Genomic DNA, 19,532 nt, shown 5'->3' with positions numbered 1-19,532 from the left:
AAGTGCCCATATGATTTTCGCCTTTTACCAATATTATTTTAAAAAACAGGACAAGTTGCTTCAATAGAAGCAGTGTGGAAAGTGGAGAAGGCTGGAGTTTTGGAACTAGATTAGGCTTGACACTGACTAAATTATTTGGTCAGTTTATTTTCTACTGTAAAATTAGAATAATTTATCCCATTTCAATAGGCTAGCTGGGTAACTAAGTGGGGTAGTATATATGGAAGAATATAGTGCTTGGAACAGTATCTGGACCGAGGTAGGAACTCAAATATTGGTTCCCCTCTCACTAACTCAGTTTACCTAGAACCACAAAGGAGTTTTGTTTGCTGTTTTTATTTTTTAAATTATATATATATATTTATTTAAAAAAATATTTGAGAGAAAGAGAGACAGGAAGCACAAGCGGGGGAAGGGATAGAGGGAGGAAACCGACTCCCCGCTGAGCAGGGAGCCCAAGGCAAGACTCCATCCATGACCCTGAGATCATGATTTGAGCAGAAGGGAGACGCTTAACAGACTGACCCACCCAGGCACCCCTTAAAATTATATTTTGAAAGGATAACTCATTAACTGGTTCAAATGATACAGTGAAAAGTCTTCCCATCTCTGTCCTCTGGCCACCTCGTTTCCCTCCCCAGAGGCAGACAATGTAACCAGTTTCTTAAATGTCCTTTGGGAGGTATTTTACACAAAGCAATAGTAGTGTACTATACGTACAGTTTTGTGCTTACTGTATTTTGAAAGTCATTCCATCAGTACAAAAGGAGCTTCCTCAGGAGTATTTTTATGGCTTATAAAATACCATTATACACAGTAATTTATTTAATCAGTGCCCTAGTGAAGGATATTGAGATAGGTTCAAACTATTTGTTATAACTGCTGCAATGAATAACGTTGTATATACATATATGTAGGATCTATTCCTAGAAGTAGGATAGTTGGCTCAAAGGGTGTGGGCAAGTATAGTTTGGATAGATATTGCTCAATTCTCTTCCATAAGTACCTGTTTCTCCATCTCATCATCAACACCATGTGATCAAATTTTATGATCTTTGTCAATCTGATAGCTGAAAAATGCTATCTTGGGGTAGTTTAATTTGCATTTATCTTAAGTGGAGTGAGCCTCATTTCATTTATTTAAGAGACACATACTTTATGTGTCTGCTTATATCCTTTAATCATTTTTTTTTTAATTTTAAAAAGATTTATTTATTTGAGAGAGAGAGAGAGGACGTGTGAGGCGGGCATGGAGAGGGAGACAGAATTCTCAAGCAGACTCCCTGCTGAGCGCAGAGCCTGGGCTTGATCCCAGGACCCTGAGCCAAAATTCAGTCAGCCATTCAACTGACTGAGCGACCCAGGTGCTCCCCTCTTTTAGAGTTATTTATTTATTTGAGAGAGAGAATGCAAGAGCCGATGGGGGGGCGGGGTCGGTGAGGCGCAAAGGGAGAAAATCTCAAGCAGACTCCCTGCTGAGTTCAGAGCCCTATGCAGGGCTCAGCTCGATCTCACTACCCCAGATCATGACCTGAGCTGGAACCAAGAGTTGGATGTTTAACTGACTGAGCCACCCAGGCTCCCCCTTTGCCCATTTTCTCATTGATTCATAGGAGCTCACTATATATTAGGGAAATCAGTTGTTAGATGAGTTGCAAATATTTTTTCCCAGTTTGTTGACTTTTGACTTTGCCCAGAGTGTTTTCTGCTATGCAAAAACGTAAGATATTTATGGGGTCAAATTTATCCATCCTTTATTTTTCTTTGATTCAAGATTTTGTGTTGTAGTTTTTCTCACTTTGAGGTTTAAAAAGAAAAACACCTCCCATGGTTTATTCTGTTATTTTTAGGACTTATTTTTATATTGCAATCTTCGATCCATTTGGAATTTAGTAGTATGAGGATCATAATATTCTTAAGAACTGGTTCTAACCTTGGTTGTCATATAGTCTGATCAACCTGTTACACAGATGGGAATGAAAGCCCTGCATAGGGGAAATGCCTGTCTCTAAATCCTGCTCCTCCTTCAGAGCTTCCTAATTCAGGGAGTGGCACCTTCCATCCAGCAAAGTGCTAAAGTTCAACCTTCAACCGCCACATCTAGTCTGTCCTGTTGATTCTGCCTTCTAAATGTTGCCAAATCCATCCACTTCACTCCCACTTACTAAGCTAGTGCAGGCCTTGTCATATCGTTCATACGTCAGGGCTTTTAACTGTGCTGTTCCTTTGCAATATGGTTGGCTCCTTATTCAGGCCTCAGACCTTCCTTACCCTCCTTATCTCAAGTATCCCGCCACTGTGATATCACTGTATTTTTTCTTTCACAGCATCTACCACACTCTGTAATTGCCTTGTTTATTTCTTCACTTATTCATGGTCTTTCTCTTCTACTAGAATGTAAGCTCCCTGGTATCAGGGGCCGTGTTTTTTGTCTCCTACTGTATCCCTAACACCTATAACAGTGATTTTCACATAGCGGGTGTTCAAAATATTTATTAAGTGAATAAACAAATGATCTTTTACCTGAATTACTTCAATGCCCTCCTGATTCTCCTTTTTCTTGCCTCCCCATGAGACACAGACTCAGGGAAATTTGAACTCTCTTCTGATTGACATGCTAATTATCACTGAACAAAATCAAGGAGTCCAAAGAGGGAGCACAAGGCCAATTGTGGGGCCAAAAAAAATCAGGATTGACTGGTAGGGTGACCAGACAGGGTCAGGGGAGCTGGCTTCTTGTGCCAAATCTGCTTGCTGCCTGCTGTGTGACCTTGAGCAACTCACTTCACCTCTCTTGGTGTCTTCCTCTTCTGTAAAGTTATGATATTAATTAAAATCTCAATGATACAGTGAAGTTGTAAAAATCAAATGGAGATATGGGTAAAAGGGCTTATATACTGCAAAGGGTTAGGGGCATAGGGCAAGCTTACTTTTCTTTAAGGGAGTGTGAACGTCTCCTTACCTTTAGGTCAGCTCTGCTGTCTTCCCAGGATTTTCCTGCCTGCAAATGCAGGCAGATGCTGCCCCAGGCCTGCGTCTCTTCTTTACCATTTCCAGCTGCTCTGGCTGGGCCCAGTGTCCTACCCAGGGCACAGTGCCTACCAACAAGTATGAGGCTGGTAGGTGCAGCCAAGAGCTTCCAGGCATAAGGACAGGCATGCCTGCCACACACAGATGAATGCAAGAACCTTCTTCTGGGTCTCAAGTCTTTCCCTGAGGAGAGCAGGCTTATTTATCTCATCTCCCAAGACACAAAGCAGTCATCAATATTATGGCAGTGGCTGTAGGTAGTTGCAGGGTGGATGCTCCCAGAAGACACCAAGCAGGGAGTGCCAGAGTCATGAAGCCTTGGGGCGTCAGGTGTGCTCGAGCTTTGGTTTAGGAGGTAATGCCTGTTTGTCTTCTTTCAGTCTCCTGGAGCCCAAGGTTCCTCCTCCAACCATTTAAAAAGGATTCTGTTTACTTAGTGGGCCTGAAGAGCTGTCCCCACTCTACAGAGAAATTATTCAGCCTGAAAATGAAAAATAGCCTCCTGTACTTTTAAAGTGTGCAAAGAGATGATCCATTTGAGCTTTGATTCTTTCTATGGTCTTGTCACAGTCTCCTCTCTGTGCTGGCCTCTGCAATGTTGGTAATCCCCATTTGGTCTTTGAAGTTTCAGGGGATTTTCCTTATTTGAAATTCAGAAACCTGGGAATTTCTGATGTTATCTCTTCTTTTAGTGCCTCCCTTCTCCCAACTGTCCCCTAACCTGCTGCCAGAGGAATTTTTTTTTTTTTTTTCCCCCAAAGCACAATTCTCATCTTCTGGCTCAGAAATCTTTTGTTCCCTACTGCCGATAGGATAAAGTTCAAATTCCTTATCGGGGAATCCTAAACTGCCACAATTCACTTTTTCAGCTTTAGCTTGGATGATTTCAATATAAATTAAATCAGAGAATATGTATCAGTTATAATTAGGTTCAGAGAAAGCCCAAATACTAGGAACCTAAACAACATAGAAGCTTCTTTCTCATGTAAAACAAATCCTGAGGTGGGCAGTTGGGGCATCTGGGTGACCAGGACCCAGGCTTCTTGGATCTTGTCGCTGACCCATTCTTAACATGGTCAAAGATGGCTGTGCAAATTCCAGGAATCTGGTCTGTGTCCCAGCCAGGAGAAAGGTGGAAAGGGAAGAAAAAGGTACAGGATGGATGCCAGCTATATTTTAAAGAGTTCTTAAGAAATTGACACCTACCACCTCTGTATGCATGACAAGGGACAGACCTGGTCTGCTGCAAGGCAGGCAGGAAAACTGTTTATTCCAGCCTACCATATGCTGACCTAAAAGTTGTCAGCATTAATTCTCAGAAAGACAATGGATATTTGGGGGAAATGAGAAGATTCTAACATAAATGTCCTGCTTCTATAACTTAGCTTAATCTGGTCCCTTAGTTAGGGTTGTCTCCCTTCCCTGCCTGAGAATACTATAATCATCCTTTAAAGCACAGCCCAAATGTCATCTCCAGACCCCTAGAGCTACTGTTCTCAGGACATTTTGCACATCCCTCCATGGGGTCTCTAACCATGGTGTTATGAACCTTCCTCCTTCCAGTCTGCCTCCTCTGAGTCTGTACCAGGGGCTGCTCCCTCCCCATGGCTGCAGGCTCATCACTCCCCCTAAGCCCGACATTGTGGACTCCCCCCAAAGAATCTAAACTTAACTGTTCACTCCTGTAGCCTTCGGGCAGCCTCTCCCACCCTCTCAGGCTTTTTTCACTAGCCCATGTTGACCATCTGTACAAGTCAGCTGTCCCACTAACCTCAAGGATAGAGGACAGGGGACAGGAGGGACCTGGGCAGGTTGGGGCTGATCTTGAGCCTAGGTGCAAAAGGTAGCAACTCTTATCCAGAAGACACCTGCAGACCTTCCCCAACCCTGGGCTGAAGCTAAGTCCTTTTCTCCAGAGGACACAGAAGATGCTCCCAAAGGCAAGAGCATTATGCTGGGGGCCTGCGTACATGTTTTCGTGCAGCTAAGCCTGAGTGCACTCTGGCCTTCTGAGCCAGTTTTCCCACATCACTCTGCTGCTGAAAATCCCTCTGTGCCTCCCTCTGTGCCTCCCCTGCTCTGAAGGGTAAGTGCTGACTTCTCGAATCTTCTTGCTCTGACCTCTGCTCACAGCTCCCACCTCAGTCCTCACACTCTCCCGTCTCAGGCGGCAGAGCCAGGCTCCCAGCCCTCCAAATTCTCACATGTGCTGTTGGTTTTGCTTGGTACATGCTTTCCTGCTTGGCCTTCAAGATTTGCTGTGGATGACACCTCCTCCATGAAGCCTTCCTTCAAACCCTCAGGCAGAACTGCTATGTCCCCATGGCCCTCTGAACACCTGAGTCAGTGGCCTCATTAGTATACTGGGAAGGTCTGTCCCCTGCTCTGGGCTGAGGAACTAGAGGGCCAGGCCCCACTCCCCCACCACCAGCATCCCTAGCCTTAGGCACATACTAGGTATCCAGTAAATACATTCCAAAGTCTCTAGTTTTTTGCTCTGGGTGAGTAGCTCATTAGGCAAACACCAAAAAGTCACATAATGTCAAACTCTTTTTGTCTGAATAAAACTATTCATTTTCAGAGCCCACTTTCAAGCTTCATGTCAGGAAGGTTCCCCTGACCACAGGCCTAGGACAAGCCCCTGATCAGTGATGGCCTCATAGCACTTCCACGAATCACCATGGCAGTTGTTTTGGGACTCTTAGCTTAATGCTGGGTTTCCCAACCCAGGCACTATGGACATTCTGGGCTGGGTAATTCTATGTTGAGGAAGGCTGTTCTGTGCACCACAGGATGTTTGAGCAGCATCACTGACCTCTACCCACTAGATGCCAATAGCACCCTCTCACGACGAAAAATGTCTCCAGACACTGTCAAACATCCCCTGGGGGTAAAATGACTTCAGGCTGAGAAGCACTGGTGTAACAACCATCTCCCCAGTTAGAACAGGCATTCCATAGGGTGGTCCAGCCAGCTGAGACCCCATTTCCTTGGCTCCTCAGCCTGGCATTCACTCTCCCATGTAGCTGATCCTCCTTCTGCCCCAGACTGAGCCACATACTACACAGAATGAGTCAAACGTTCCTTTTTGCTCCCCTGTGGAGAGCCCGAGGCTGGAGACTGCATCCTACTGGCTTTGTACCTGCCAGCGCCTACCCTTGCTTTGTTTCAGGGTCGTCAGGAAATCATCACTGGGGGACAAGTAGAGGACGGGCAAGGGGTCTTCTTAGTGCTGGGGAATGGCAGGTGCACAATGAGGGTCCTTCTTGCCAGGGATGACTTCTATGGGTTTGTATGTATGTGTTTTTAGGAACTTCACTTTATTAGATACTCTGGGGCTGGCCCTGGGGAAAGCCTTAGCTGGCTTCACGACCCTCCCAGTCGGAAGTGACAGTGAGGAGAGGGCAGCCTGGGGAAGGCTGAGAGGGCCCTGACAGAGGCGCCAGAAACCAGTCCTGCCGATCCATCTCCCTCCCACCTCGCTCCAGCTCCTCCGCGATTAGCACATCGTGAGAATCTGCTTTGAAGACACGAAGGGCTGCACTGAGGCTTCCAAGGCACGCTGGTAGTCCTGCAGTGGGACCTCGGAGCAGGCGGGGGCTGTGAGCTGGCCCCGGCTGATGAGACCACACAGCGTGACGATCAGCTCCTTGAACTGGGCTGTGGGAAGTTGAGGAAGTCAGACAGAGGCGCAGCGGCAAGGCATGGCAAGACAGACCACGGGCCACCCCCAGTGGCAGGAGCTGACGCTAAACTCTAGGAAAGCCTCGAGAGCCCAGGCTTGACCAGGGATAGGGAGGCTGTGGGGGCGGCCTGGTCCCTGGTGGGGTAGGACAGAGGAGCGTGGGGGAGTGGCCCCAGGACTGAGGGGCAGGCAGAGTGGTGGCTAAGAGGGCTCAGACCCACAGAACCTGACTGGGGTGTAACCGAGAGTCCTGAACGGTGGGAGCGGCAGGAGTACTTTGAGGCAGGGCAGCTAGAAGAGGCACAGGGAGGGGGTGGCTGTGCCTGGCATGCCCGCTGATGTGGAACTGATGAGCTTTGCTCAGGGAAAGAGCTCAGGACTCCCTTAGAACCCCACAAGTTGAGGTCCCCAGCATCCCCTCCCAGGGCCTGTCCCCCTCTATGGTCCAGGAAGATGAGAAGTGGTTTTTCATAGACATCAATTCATGCAACATTCAAATCTAATATGTCCCCTGTTTAGAACGCTTCGGTGGCTCTTCCCTTGCCTTTAAGATAGAGTCTGAGCTCCTTAAGAAGGGTTGTAAAGCCTTTCATAATCTGGTCACAACCTATCTGTCTAGGTCCCCACTCTCTATGATGGGCTTTTGCACAGGCTACTTTTCCGGCCTGAAACACGCCACTGATGCCACCACTTTCCTCCCCTTCACTTGAATGACTCCATGTGCTTCTTCAGTCTCAGCGTGGGGCGTGGGGGTCACACTCTGGGCAGCCAGTCCTCCAGGAGGGGAAGGATGGTGTACTGGCTCAGGTTCTGGAGTCAAAGAGACGAGTTTACATTGTGGCTGCATCACTCCCTACGTGGGGAGACTGGGCAAGCTACCTAACCACTCTGAACCTCAGTTTCCTCCTCAATCAAAGGCTAACAATATCTAGACAACTATGATATTTAAACTGAGACAGAAGTTAAGTAACTTGTCCAGGTCCCATGGCTAGGCTGGGTAAACCTATCCCCAGTGATGGTGGGAGCAGGATTTGAACCCAGGCAGGCTGGCTCCAGAGTTTGTTCTCTGTACCTGGCTGTCTTCCATGGCACTCTTCCCCAGGGGCAGCCTTGCTCACTGTTGCCACCCCCAGGACCAGCTCCCTCGAGCCCAGTACCTATTTGCTGACTGCAACTGTGGCTAGAGGCTATTTTCCTTTAACCTGTCATGGGCACTGGGGAGCCCATCACCCCTCCAGGCCTCAGGATGGCGGGTCACTTCTGCAGTAGGCACTGCCCTCTCGTGTGACCCTTGGCAATGGGGCCATCATCCACTCACCTGGACTGTGGTCCTTCTTCCACTGGGACAACCAAAAGCCTCGAAGTTTGAGATCCTTAAAAATGAGCTGGCTCTGTGGACACAAGAAGGATGAACTGGGGCTCTGAGGGCAAGCATTTCAGGCGCTGCTTGAGGTACAGATTCCATCCAGGGACAAGGGCACCTGTGGGTCTGGACAACTATGGTGTCCAGGCCTGTGTCCATGCCTGCCTCCCCCACCAGCTTACCACAGAGGCTATGACGGGCTGCTTGGCCATTCCCCCGTAGGTCACCATGGTTCCCCCAGGCCTGAAGAGTCCAGAGAGAACAGAGTGGGTGCAGGCAGACACAGAGCCCTTCTCAAACCTGCCAGAACACTTCTATTCCAACCCTGGTCCCTGAATCTTGCTCTTAGAAACCTTGGGAAGGTTTCCAAAACTGCAGACTCCGAGGTCCGACCCAGACCTAAGGAATCAGGAAGCAAGGATCTCTATTCAAGCCAACTGACAAACACCCCTGCCAGATGACATGGATGTTGAGCCAGAGTTGGGAACTCACTGATCTAACCACCCAGTCGGGCTTGGATGAAGTGTTGCAAAGAAGCGTGCTCTGCTGAGAAAAGCCCAAGCCCCGCGAGGTTAGTCCTGGCTACCCTCCACTCTTAGATGTGTGGCCTTGGGCAGTGCAGACGTTGGTGCAGACCTCTGCTCTTCACCTGTCCACGCTTACTCGAAGGAGCAGCGAGATGAGGTGGCTATACACATAAGGAATGGTATGGCTGGGGTAGAGGACAGTGGGCGACTGCCCTCTCACTGCAGGAGGGGTCTGGCCAGGCCCTGCCATCTGACACCCACACCCACCCCAGCAGTTAAACAGGAGAGGCTCGAATAGTTTTTTAAAAATGAATAAGCTAGGACTTCCCATGCTCAACTTAACCTGTGTTCCCCTCCCCACTCCCTGGCTCTTTTAGGAGTTTGCTGATCAAGGATGATGGCAGGTGAGTGGGGGGTGCTTTGTGAACTACAGAATGGAAGAAGCTGTGGTGTGAGGCAGGTGATTCTTTGTCTGGGAGGTGGTGGGTAGTTTGGTCTTAAGCTCCCTTCAGCTGACACCTGTTCCAGAAAGTAGCTCCTGGGGGGATCAAGCCCCCCCCCCCCCCGGTACTACACTTGTTCTAATCAGAATGGCTAACGTTCACTAGGCGTTTTCTGGGTGCCGGGCACAGATCTGAGCATTTCCAGGTGCCCTGGCTTGGTGAAGCCTCCCCATAACCCCAGGGGAGCACTTCTATCACTCTGGCTTTACAATGAGAAAACTGAAGGCCACCTCTCACCTGTGTAGCGATTTCTGCATCACCTCAGTGTCCTCGGACTAACCTTCTGACTAATCTGTACGAGGAGACTGAGGCCTGGAGCATTCTTCCTGTATTGTCTAACTTCCCACGGGCCCACAGATAGTAAGTAGCACAGCTGGGACTTGGCACCTCCAGGGCCTCCTCCTACAGTGACTGCTGTGGGGATGGCAGGCTGCCCCGCGGCCCCCTGGACTCAGGCGGAGGGGGTGTGCTCAGGACTCCCAGTAACGGGGTTAAGCCTGGCTCTCCCACTTCCCAGACCTTGGGGTGAGGTAATTACCCTTTCAGGCCTTGGGTAAATGGGGATGGGAACAGTATCCCTGGCCCGGGTGGTCGTGGGGGATGAGTCAAGCACTCTGCACATCTGGTGCACAGGTAAATGCCCAGTGATGGCTATCACAGCTCTTTGACCACATGACCCATCTTCCCATCTAGCCTGTGAATTCTAGAGAGTTCCCTCAGTGTCTCAGCCATCTCTGTACCCCGTAGCTAGCGAGTGCTAGCAAGTATGTGTCAACTAATGTTGTTGAGGGGATTCCTGCTTTAGTTGGAAAGTATCCTTTCAGGCGCCCCTCAGCTCAAGAAATTCATGTTAACAGAGAAAACAAGGGGAGGACATGCACTGTTAATATTGTCAACAATGCTTATCCCCCTTGGTTGTGGGATGATAGGTAATTTTGTGCTTAATTTTTCCTTTGTACTTTTTTTTTTAAGATTTTATTTTTTAAGTAATCACACCCCACGTGGGGCTTGAACTTACAACCCTGAGGTCAAGAGTTGCATGCTCCACCAACTGAGCCAGTCAGGCGCCCCATCCTTTGCACCTGTACGTGCTTTCAAAATGTTTTGTAAGAGCATAATTTTACCTCTAAACTTAGAATCTATTTTTAAAAACTAGTAAGAGGGGTGCCTGGGTGGCTCAGTCGTTAAGTGTCTGCCTTTGGCTCAGGTCATGATCCCAGGGTTCTGGGATCGAGCCCCACGTCTGGCTCCCTGCTCCGCGGGAAGCCTGCTTCTCCCTCTCCCACTCCCCCTGCTTGTGTTCCCTCTCTCGCTGTGTCTCTCTGTCAAATAAATAAATAAAATCTTAAAAATAAATAAATAAATAAATAAATAAATAAATAAAAACTAGTAAGAAATTTAAAAGCTAACAAGCTAGGACTAAGGGACTTCTTAAGATGCCCCCTCGGTTATGAATCCTTAAATATTCTCCTCTCACAGAAAGCTCTCCTTCCGGGGTCCCTTGGAGAAACGAAGCGGACGGTTCTCTGGGTCATCTGTAGAGGAGGAGGTTGGGAAAGGAAGTGCCGGGATAACTAGGACAGGACTGTGGTCCCGGTTTCCTGCTCAGGGTTATGCTGACTTGGCCTTGGCTCGCACTGGCCACTGGGACTTGGTCACTTGACAGTCCTCCCAGCTACAGGCCTGGAGAGCTCTGGCCAACTGGGCCTGCAGGGCTGGAGGGACTTACGCTAAGTGTCGCAGCAGCTCTATGGAGCTTTTCCCGCCAACACAGTTGAGGGCGAGCCGCGGCGGGGGCATGTCCTGGAAAATAAGGAACCTGCAGTGAGGGAGCTGCCACTGCACACGGGGGGCGGGGGGCGGGGCGGAAGCTTGCTACAAACAGTGCCCCCCTGGCCCAAGCGCTGTGTCAGAGGGAGGGGGTGAAGAAAATGGGATGTTCGTGCCTTCAAACTCGGCCCAAGGAGGACCTTTGCTTTATCAACTTAATCCTGTTATCTGTTTTGGAATTTTGTTCAAAACTTGTCTCTGGGAAAGAACCGATGGTGGGCGTCTATGTTCCTTTTTGAAGGACTTCAGGTCCCGAGTACACCTCTTCTCTGCACTTACAACTCAGCTCACGTTGGAGGTGTTGATCTCCTGCTTCAGAAACGTTCTTAAGAGGCATGTGTTCTCAAAAGAGTGTGTGTGTTTGGTCACTCCAGGGTTCAGAGGAAGGAGGCTGAGATGTGGTCTGGTCACCTACTGGGTGTGCTGGGGGTGGAGGTTCTGGAAGGTTAAGAGGCTGTGAGTTCACAGAGCCCTGACTCCACCATTTGTAACTGTCTGCCCTTGGTGAAATCCTTTATCTGTTTTGAGTCTTGGTTTTCTCACCTGGAAAAGAGATAGCACCTACTTTGTAGAACTTTTGTGGGGATTAATCAGATACAATATAAGGAGGGTGCTTCAGAAATACTTTCTCTTCTCTCCCTGTGCCTCAGGTTCCCTAGGTCCTCTCCCAGCTCGGAGATTCACATTGGCTGTGAAGGCTGAGGTGACGCACTACAAATATTCAAACCTACACATCATCCAGGGTTTTTTGAACTTTGTCTCTCTTGCCTCCCTCACAGCACCTGGGCCCTTAATGCATGCTGTCCCCTAGCTGAGGGAATGGGCTTTATTCTTCCACAAAGAGACAAAAAGAGGATTTGGAGAGGAGCTGGGCCAGTCCCAGCCTTTCTAGCAGGTCAGCTTTCTTCAGGGAGATGAGCATGGAATGAAGACACAATGCCCCTCATCCTAGGTACCTTAAAGAAGTTTTTCATCTCATGCTTTCTTAGCTCCTCTTCTGTAAGAACATGCTCAGCCCCTAGACTCTTCAGTCTGTCAGTCAGCTTCTGGAGGTCAGGTCTGGAAACCAAACACAATCCATGGCCCTTGGTCACACCTACTGGCTTTCTCTACCATAGGCTCGTAAGACCCCTCCGCCACAGCTGTGAGAACACGAGTATCTCTTTGTGGGAAGCTGGGATTGAGTGTAAGCCAGGACTTATGTAGGGGCTGGCTACCTGATTTCATCACACTCCCAACACCTCCAGGCCTTGGTTCCCTCAGTGGTATTATGGGGTGATTTCTACAGCCCTTGCCAGTTCAAAGGTGCGAGAAACCATCTGGCCCAGGGAGAAGACATTTCACGTCCTGACTTTGTCTACCAAAACAACAAGCTTCATTTCCTCCCCTCCACGCTTTTCAAGGGGCTCTTCAGGGTGTTGTGCAAACACACTCCAGCCCATGAATGGCTCTGGGCCTCTTTGGCCAAGGCAAACAGTAATTTTTGTTAACACAACTGAAGGGACAGGGAAGGGAAGTAAACGTCAGTTCTCCTCCAAAGACTGGACTTCCCTGACAGATGTAGCCACATTCATTGACAGTGAGGCTTAAGGCACCTGGATGGTATGGTGGAAAGAGCACGAGCCCGGGAGCTAAGTCTGTTACCGACTTGCTGTGTCTTCCTTTCTCTGAAACTTGTTTCCTCACTGTAAAACAGAGATGCCAAGCCTACCCCATCTCCTTCACATCCCTAGTTAGAGCCGTTCAAAGTGCCACACAGACGCTAGGGGAGAAAGGGCCCTGGGTTCGACGTTCACAGTAGGAATAACACAGCTTCAGGCATTCCCAAATATGAACTGGGGCTTTGAGATCATGGGTTATCACAAGAGTCTCAAAAACTCTCAAAAAGTCTTCAGCAAGGGCGGGCCCACCGCCTTCCTGCTCTCCCTTTACATTTGGGATGTCGCTCATCCTACAGCCAGAGGCCGCCTGGGCCTCCTTTCGGGCAGCTGACAACGGTCAGTGGTGTGCGTCCGCCGCGGAGGAGGACTGCTTATGCACGGGCGCCCTCTGGTGGAGATGGGGGCGCCTGCAGGGATGCCGGGGGCGTGGGGGGAAGGCCCAGGTCGCGAGCACTGGGATCAGGTCTCCCCACACACCTGTCTCGGACCACATTGACGGTCCTCAGGCCCAGGGCCGCGGCGATCTGGATGACTGCTTGCCCCACTCCACTGTTGGACGCATTCTGGATGACACAGTCTCCTGTGAGGCCAGGAAGAAATCCAAGTTAAGCCCTAGAGACCTGTAACAGGTCAAGCACTCCCTGCCTGGGATCCTATTATAGAGCAAGAGAGGGGAGTCCTCAGGCTCAAAATGACCCAGGACCTGGCTGCTGAGCCTTCTCAGACCTGTAACTTACTCTTCTCCCAATGCCCCCCAAAATTCCACAACACCCATGGTGCCTCCCAGGACTTGGCAACTCAGAGTCCACACTGTACGTAATTTAGACCCCACTGTGTAAATGATTTTATATCGTTCATTATTCTCCTGATTTTTATGTCCTCAAATCTCTGCTTAGGTTATTTCCATGGTTTGCAGTGTTTCCCTTTCTCTCTTCCTTCGTTTTGAAATCCCACATACCCTTTGAAGCACGGCTCAGGCATGGCTTCCTTCCCATCTTCCCTGTGTGTGTTTCCCCAGTGCTCTGCAGGTGGTGTGCCCAATCTTACACTTGGTTGTGGATAGGTCCATTTCTAGCAAGAGCCTGAAGCCTGGAGCTTCCTGAGGGCACGGCCATGCTTTATTTCCCCTTTGTGCTGCTTAGTACAGGCACACTGCCTTGAAATGGGTTTACAGCTGTGCTGGAGAAACTCACAGCCCCAGAAACCGGGTCCTACAGGTAGTCTGTGGTCAAAGCCCAGGCCTGGCTTTGGAAGCTGCCAATGGGGGAGGCAGCGTGGCATGCTGGGGAAAACATGGACTCTGAAATGAGATGGACCTGGTGTGAGTCCCAGCTTTCTCACTGACTGTAACAGACCATAACATGGGACAGGTCATGACCTCAGTTTTCTCCCCATGAGACAGGAGTCCTGGGAGTACCAATCAGGATGCTCCTCATTATTCAGATGCCATTGTGTCCAGGAAGGTGCTCTGTTATCCAGAAATGTGATCTGAAATGCAGGGATCTGGGGCTACAGACAGGGGAGTTCCTGGAAGAAGAATGCCCATTCTCTGTAGCCAGGAGTCAGCACATAGATTGTCACCCATTAGTGGGTTATGAAATCAACCTAGTGGGTTGCAAGCAGCATTTTTTAAAATTAAAATTCCAGAAAATAAAATTAAAAAGAACATAGTGCACCACATATAGTTAGGGTAAATACTGCTCCATGAAACTTTGGTTTCCATTACATATATACTCACATGTATATGTACTGGATTACAATGTAAACCATAATTCTCACTATGACTCAGTATGACAATTTAGAATAACACTGATCTAGCCCAGGCCACCCCTTCCCGGAGGCAGGCAAGTGGAGATGCACCATGGGCACCTGAGGTGGGGCGGTGTCAGAATGCCCTGATGTCCAGCTGCGGCCCAAAGCAGAGGTGGCCTGAGGGGATGAGATGCAGGTAACTACAACGCCTCCTGCACCAAGACTTGGGCAAAGGTCCCTGGTCACCTGCTGGCTTTTTCCACCAAAGGCTCCCAGGACCGCTCTGGCACAGCTGTGAGGAACTGCATTTCTCTTTGCGGGAAGCTGGGACTGGTTTTTAGCCTCGAGCAGTAGTGGCCACCTAGGCTTATCGTGCTCCAACATCTCTGCTTCAGTTTCAACATCCGCATGGCAGAGCTAGACTAGGCGATTTCTCTAGCCCCTGGACATGCATAGTGTGCAGGGTGACCCTCCCAACAATGGGGATGAGCCCAGCCTCCTGTCAATGGAAGGTTAATTGTGAGGTGGGTTCCATGAGGGTCTTGAGAGGCCCCCTCCCAGCAAGACTGAGCCCTGCTCACCCACAGTACTAACCAGCCTTCCCTGGCTTTTCTTCCTTCCGTCTCGCTCTCCCCATCCCCTCACTCCTGCTTCCTGGGATCACCTCCCCTGCGAACTGTCCACCCTCAGTCCTTATCTCAGGCTCTGCTTTCAGGGAACCCCGAATAGAACACCTGGCTTTGTCATTTCCTTGCTGAGTGATCTCACATAAGCAATTTCCTTCTCTGGACCTCAGTTTCCTCATTTCTGAACAGGAAGAATAATAAAGTAGTGCAGGGTTACTGCATGGTGTGCCAGGCACTGTGCTGAGTGTCGTGCTGCAGTGTCTCCATTAACCCTCACAATCCCTTACTCTCCACCTCATGGGTGATGCATCTGATGATCTGAGAGATCAGTTCACAGTGAGAGGTGAAGCTGGGGTTCAGACCCAGGTTTCCTGCCTGAGGCCTCAGCTCTCCACCAATGATACCAACCTCACTGCACTGCTCTGAAGGTTTAATGCATGTACAGGCACTTATGTGAACTGGAAAGTGTCATATGAATGCTGAGTGGAATTACTAAGTTCAGCATTTTACTGAAAACACAGGCACTCTGTCTATCTTGTCTGGCTTTGTATCCCAGAGCTTAGCACAGCTCCATGTTTCTGCTGAACGACAGAATTCCATCCCAAGCTCTAGGGAATGCGATCCTTCAGCGGTTATCCAGAGTGTTCTCCTCATGAGGTTTCAGCATGTTTTCTAGGAACCAAGCTAACAAAGCAAAAGCAACCACCACACACTCACCCAGGTTCGGGGCCTGTCTTCCTCTCAGCCCCTTACTGGTAAGTTCCCACGGTCTTGGGGTCAGGACTTGGGTCCCAACCCAGTGAGGAGATCCCGGCTTGCTCCCAGCACCTGTGGGCTCCTACCTGGCTGCAGTTGCTCAAAGTCCATCAACATCCTGTAGGCCGTGCAGGGATTGACACTCAGGGTGGCAGCACTCTGAAGAGGGAGGTCACTCGGAATGCTGATCAGTGCTTCCTCACTGAACACAGCCTCGGTCTGCCAGGTTCCTGAGTCAGGGGATGAGTCCAGGCTAGTGAGACAGGATCCCTTTCCGCACTTGGCCCCACATCACCCTCCTCAGTAAACGGGCGCCTAAGACGTCAGCCTTCAAGTACCACTTAGAGAAAAAAGAAGATCTTGAAGTCCTTTTGAATCTCTGTGAATCTTCATGATAGTTATATAAGGTAGATTTTGTTATTCCCACATTAGTTACCATTAGACGTAGCTCATGTCGCCCAGCAGGTGGCTAAGGATCTGAAACTACTGGGCTCTGAGTAACATCATGACATGGGCAAGGGAAGCTGCGAAAGCCCCCATTTTCCTGCTCAGTCCTCCTTTTCCTCATCGAGGGCAGGTTGACTTAGGTAGTATTATGGAAAAAAGCATGAAAGTAGAAGTCAAAGGCCTAGGTTTGGGACCTGGTTTTGCTGGTCTGCTAGTTGAGCAGATTCCTAAGTCACTGAGTTTTGGTTACCCTAATATGTAAATGACGCTGGCAAGAAGAGCCTGACTGGCCTCCTCTAAGAGCTGCTGCACAAATCAAATGAAAGAAGGGAAATGACAAACTCCTGTAAACTGGAGAGAAATGATCATTAACCTCCAGCCCACATTTCAGTTGCAGACAAAAGAATCGTAAAACATCAGTGTTGAGAAGGCCCTTAGGGCATTGAGTTTAACCTCCTCATTCAACAGGGCGGGAAACCAAGAAAGTGACTTGCCCTAAGTCTCCTGGCCAATCTGGGCTACCTCCTTCCATCTGCAGATACCGTGCACCTACTGTGAGCCAGGTGCTTGAACAGCACAGATGTGTTCCAGCCTTTCATGGAGTTTTATTCCAGTGGAGAACACATAAAAACCAGACAAGCAGATACAGTAACTACAAATTATAGAGGCAGAAAGTAACACTGAGGAGAATTATTTGAGATGGGGGTCAGGGACAGCTTTTCTGGGGAGGTGCAGGCCAAGATTTAAAGGATACAGATACCAGCCACTCAAAGAGTACATCCAGAACATTCTAGCGAGAGGAAAAAGCATACGCAGAGGCTCTGAGGCAGGACAGACAGAAGAAGGACCTGGGAGGATAGACACTGCAGGGCAGAGAGTGATGGGAAGACAGGCTTGGGCCATGGCTGAAGTGGCTTGGGCTAGAGGAATGTCACCCAGACTTTCACAATCCTGACCTGGAGTAACCATGAGTTATGGTGTCACTCAGTACATTCGCATATATAAATACGTACACATACATATAACAGAAACCAAAGTTTCATGGAACAATATTTACCCTACTATGTGTGATGCGTGATTCTATTCTGATTTTAGTAAAAAAAAAAAAAAAATGCTGTTTGCAACCCCCTAGATCGATTTTGCTAATGGGTTACAACCTGCCATCTGACAGGTGCTCACCCATGCAGGCGGGATCCTGTATAAAGCAGAGGTGAGGAGGACACAGATTCAAGCCTTGGCTCTACCACATACGCACTAGGTCAATCGAGAAACTATCTGGAGCCTTGCTGGCTCAGCGTCTGGTGGCTGTGGGTCTCAGGGGTCTTGGCCTGTGCCTCCAAAGCTCCAGAGTGTGCTGGGATTCAAACTGTACCCTGGCACCACATGGTCAGGTATGGAGAGGTGGCGACAGCCTAGGCAACTAGTAATTGTGCTGTAGGAGGGGAGAGACAATGTGGGCTTCAGGGACCAGGTAGTAGAGACAGGAGGTAGGAACACACTTTATTAAGGGCTATGTCAGTTCCAGAGTAGATCTGTGGCTGAGAAGACAAGACATTGGAAAACTGAAGGGTTCCTTTGGAATCTAGGAGGTACCTGGGCATTCTCTGGGCTCCACCCAGCCTGGTTTTCAAATCTTCATTGCCATCTTCATAATCATGGCCCCCATTCACCTTAGCCAACATGTACCGTATCTACTCTGCGCCAGACACTTACTGTAGGGCCTTCTATGCATGAAATCAGGGGTGTTTTCTAATTCCCCTTGATGGCACCACAACGGAAATCCAGCCTTTGACATGAATTTCTGGGGCTTGGCAGTCCCTAATCCTCTTCTCAAGAGAACCTGGGTGGGATGGGGGTAGCACCCAAGGTCAGCCCCAAGGGCTTTCAGGGTTTTAAAGTAGAAACCCTTAGACCCTAGAGTGGGGGACCTGTTTTAAAATCCCGGCTCTGCCATTCATGATTTGTGTGGCTTAGAATTATCACTGCACCTTTTTTGACACTCATGTCATAGTGTGAAGATTAAACACAATGACATTTGTACAGATGATCACTGTGCCTAGTACACAGTAGATGGATGTGGAATGTCCCTTGGTTTCCTTTACTGATCCTAAGCCCTATGTCCTAGTTCTCAGGACTCCCGTTCCTCACTCCTGTGCAACTGGCCCTTAACCATCTCTACCACCCAATGCAGGGGTCGGCAAACTATGCCATGGGCCAAACCTGGTTCACCACCTGTTTTTGTAAACCAAGTTTTATCGAAACATAGTCATGCCCACTTCTTATGTATTGTCCATGGCTGTTTAGGATGGCAGAGCTGAGTAGAGGCAGTGTGGCCTGCAAACCCAAAAATATTTACAATTGGCCCTTTAAAATAAAGTTTGCTGACCCTGATCTCACGCGTATGGAAATTTAACTTGTCAAAATTCTTGTGTGTCTTCCCTCAGTTGAGCTGTACGAGTGAGTTGGGATATGCCAGGCAATGACTGTTAGCTGCACTGTAGAGATCAGGACACTGAGGCTCAAAGTAGCTGTGGCTTCAACAAGATCACCCACGGGGGTGGAACGAGATTCCCAGGCTGATGCTCTTGCTCCCGCCCCGTGCTGCCTCGGGAGGTTTTGAGCGTTTCCGATGAGAAAGTCAGTCCGCACATTCTCTGGCCTGGTCTCCCTGGGGACTGGCTGCGTGTGGGGAAACGCTGGCTATGGGCACAGCTCAGCACCATGAAGGATGATCAAGGTCTGGCCAGCTGAGGACTGCTCTGTTTAATGACTGTCACTCTTACTAACCTGCAGCCTTCACCAGAAGAACCACGTCTGTTCGCTGCCGTGTGCCAGAGCTCCACACACGGCAGGGGCTCACAAAATGCTTGCCGACTAAATGGAGTTGATGACAGTCCCAGACATTATAAAATCCTCATGTTCTTTGACTGGCATGCACCTGGTGGGAAAGACTGACCTTTTGTCCAGGGAGAAATCCCCGTTCTGGCTGACACCCACCTCCTCCACCTGTGTGATTACCTGCAGCCCTGGCAGATGCCCCTCATTCTTCTCTCCAAATCTAGTGACCGACTTCTGTTCCTTTAGCTCCTAACTCCATCCTGTCTTCTCAGGCCCTGTGGCACTGCCTTGCTCAGACCCTTCTCATGTGAAGCCTGAACTGTTTAGCCACCTCCTTACTGGCTTCCTGCCTCCAACCTCTTCCTTTCCAGAGCATTCTCTGCACTGCCCAAGTCTGGTCCACTCATGCTTCTGAACTCTTCCTCGGGCTCTCTCTGACCCTAGATGTGTGCCCTCCATGACTGGGCCCCCGCCTACCTCTACAGCTTCATCTGGTGTCTCCCTCAGGCCAGCC

General features: G+C 49.3%; 1 protein-coding gene across 8 annotated transcripts in view; it reads right to left on the bottom strand.

Moving 5' to 3' along the window:
- Positions 1-1,558: 1,558 nt before the first annotated feature.
- The window catches only part of MECR (mitochondrial trans-2-enoyl-CoA reductase), a 34,413-nt gene continuing 16,439 nt past the window's right edge, over positions 1,559-19,532 (bottom strand). For 3 of the 8 annotated variants that reach the window (XM_032389593.1, XM_032389639.1, XM_032389648.1), the window contains 7 exons: positions 15,820-15,963; positions 13,077-13,179; positions 11,895-11,997; positions 10,838-10,911; positions 8,261-8,321; positions 8,034-8,106; positions 1,560-6,690 (listed from right to left, as the gene is read on the bottom strand). In XM_032389593.1, coding sequence (XP_032245484.1) covers positions 6,530-6,690; positions 8,034-8,106; positions 8,261-8,321; positions 10,838-10,911; positions 11,895-11,997; positions 13,077-13,179; positions 15,820-15,963 — 719 coding nt within the window. In that variant the 3' untranslated portion in view covers positions 1,560-6,529. The other 5 variants (XR_004297632.1, XM_032389604.1, XM_032389612.1 and 2 more) reach the window with 5 other exon arrangements.

Source organism: Phoca vitulina, unplaced genomic scaffold (genome assembly GCF_004348235.1).
Source record: "Phoca vitulina isolate PV1807 unplaced genomic scaffold, GSC_HSeal_1.0 scaffold2, whole genome shotgun sequence".
In the NCBI taxonomy this organism is placed as follows: domain Eukaryota; kingdom Metazoa; phylum Chordata; class Mammalia; order Carnivora; family Phocidae; genus Phoca; species Phoca vitulina.
This window is presented reverse-complemented; position numbering and strand designations above follow the sequence as displayed.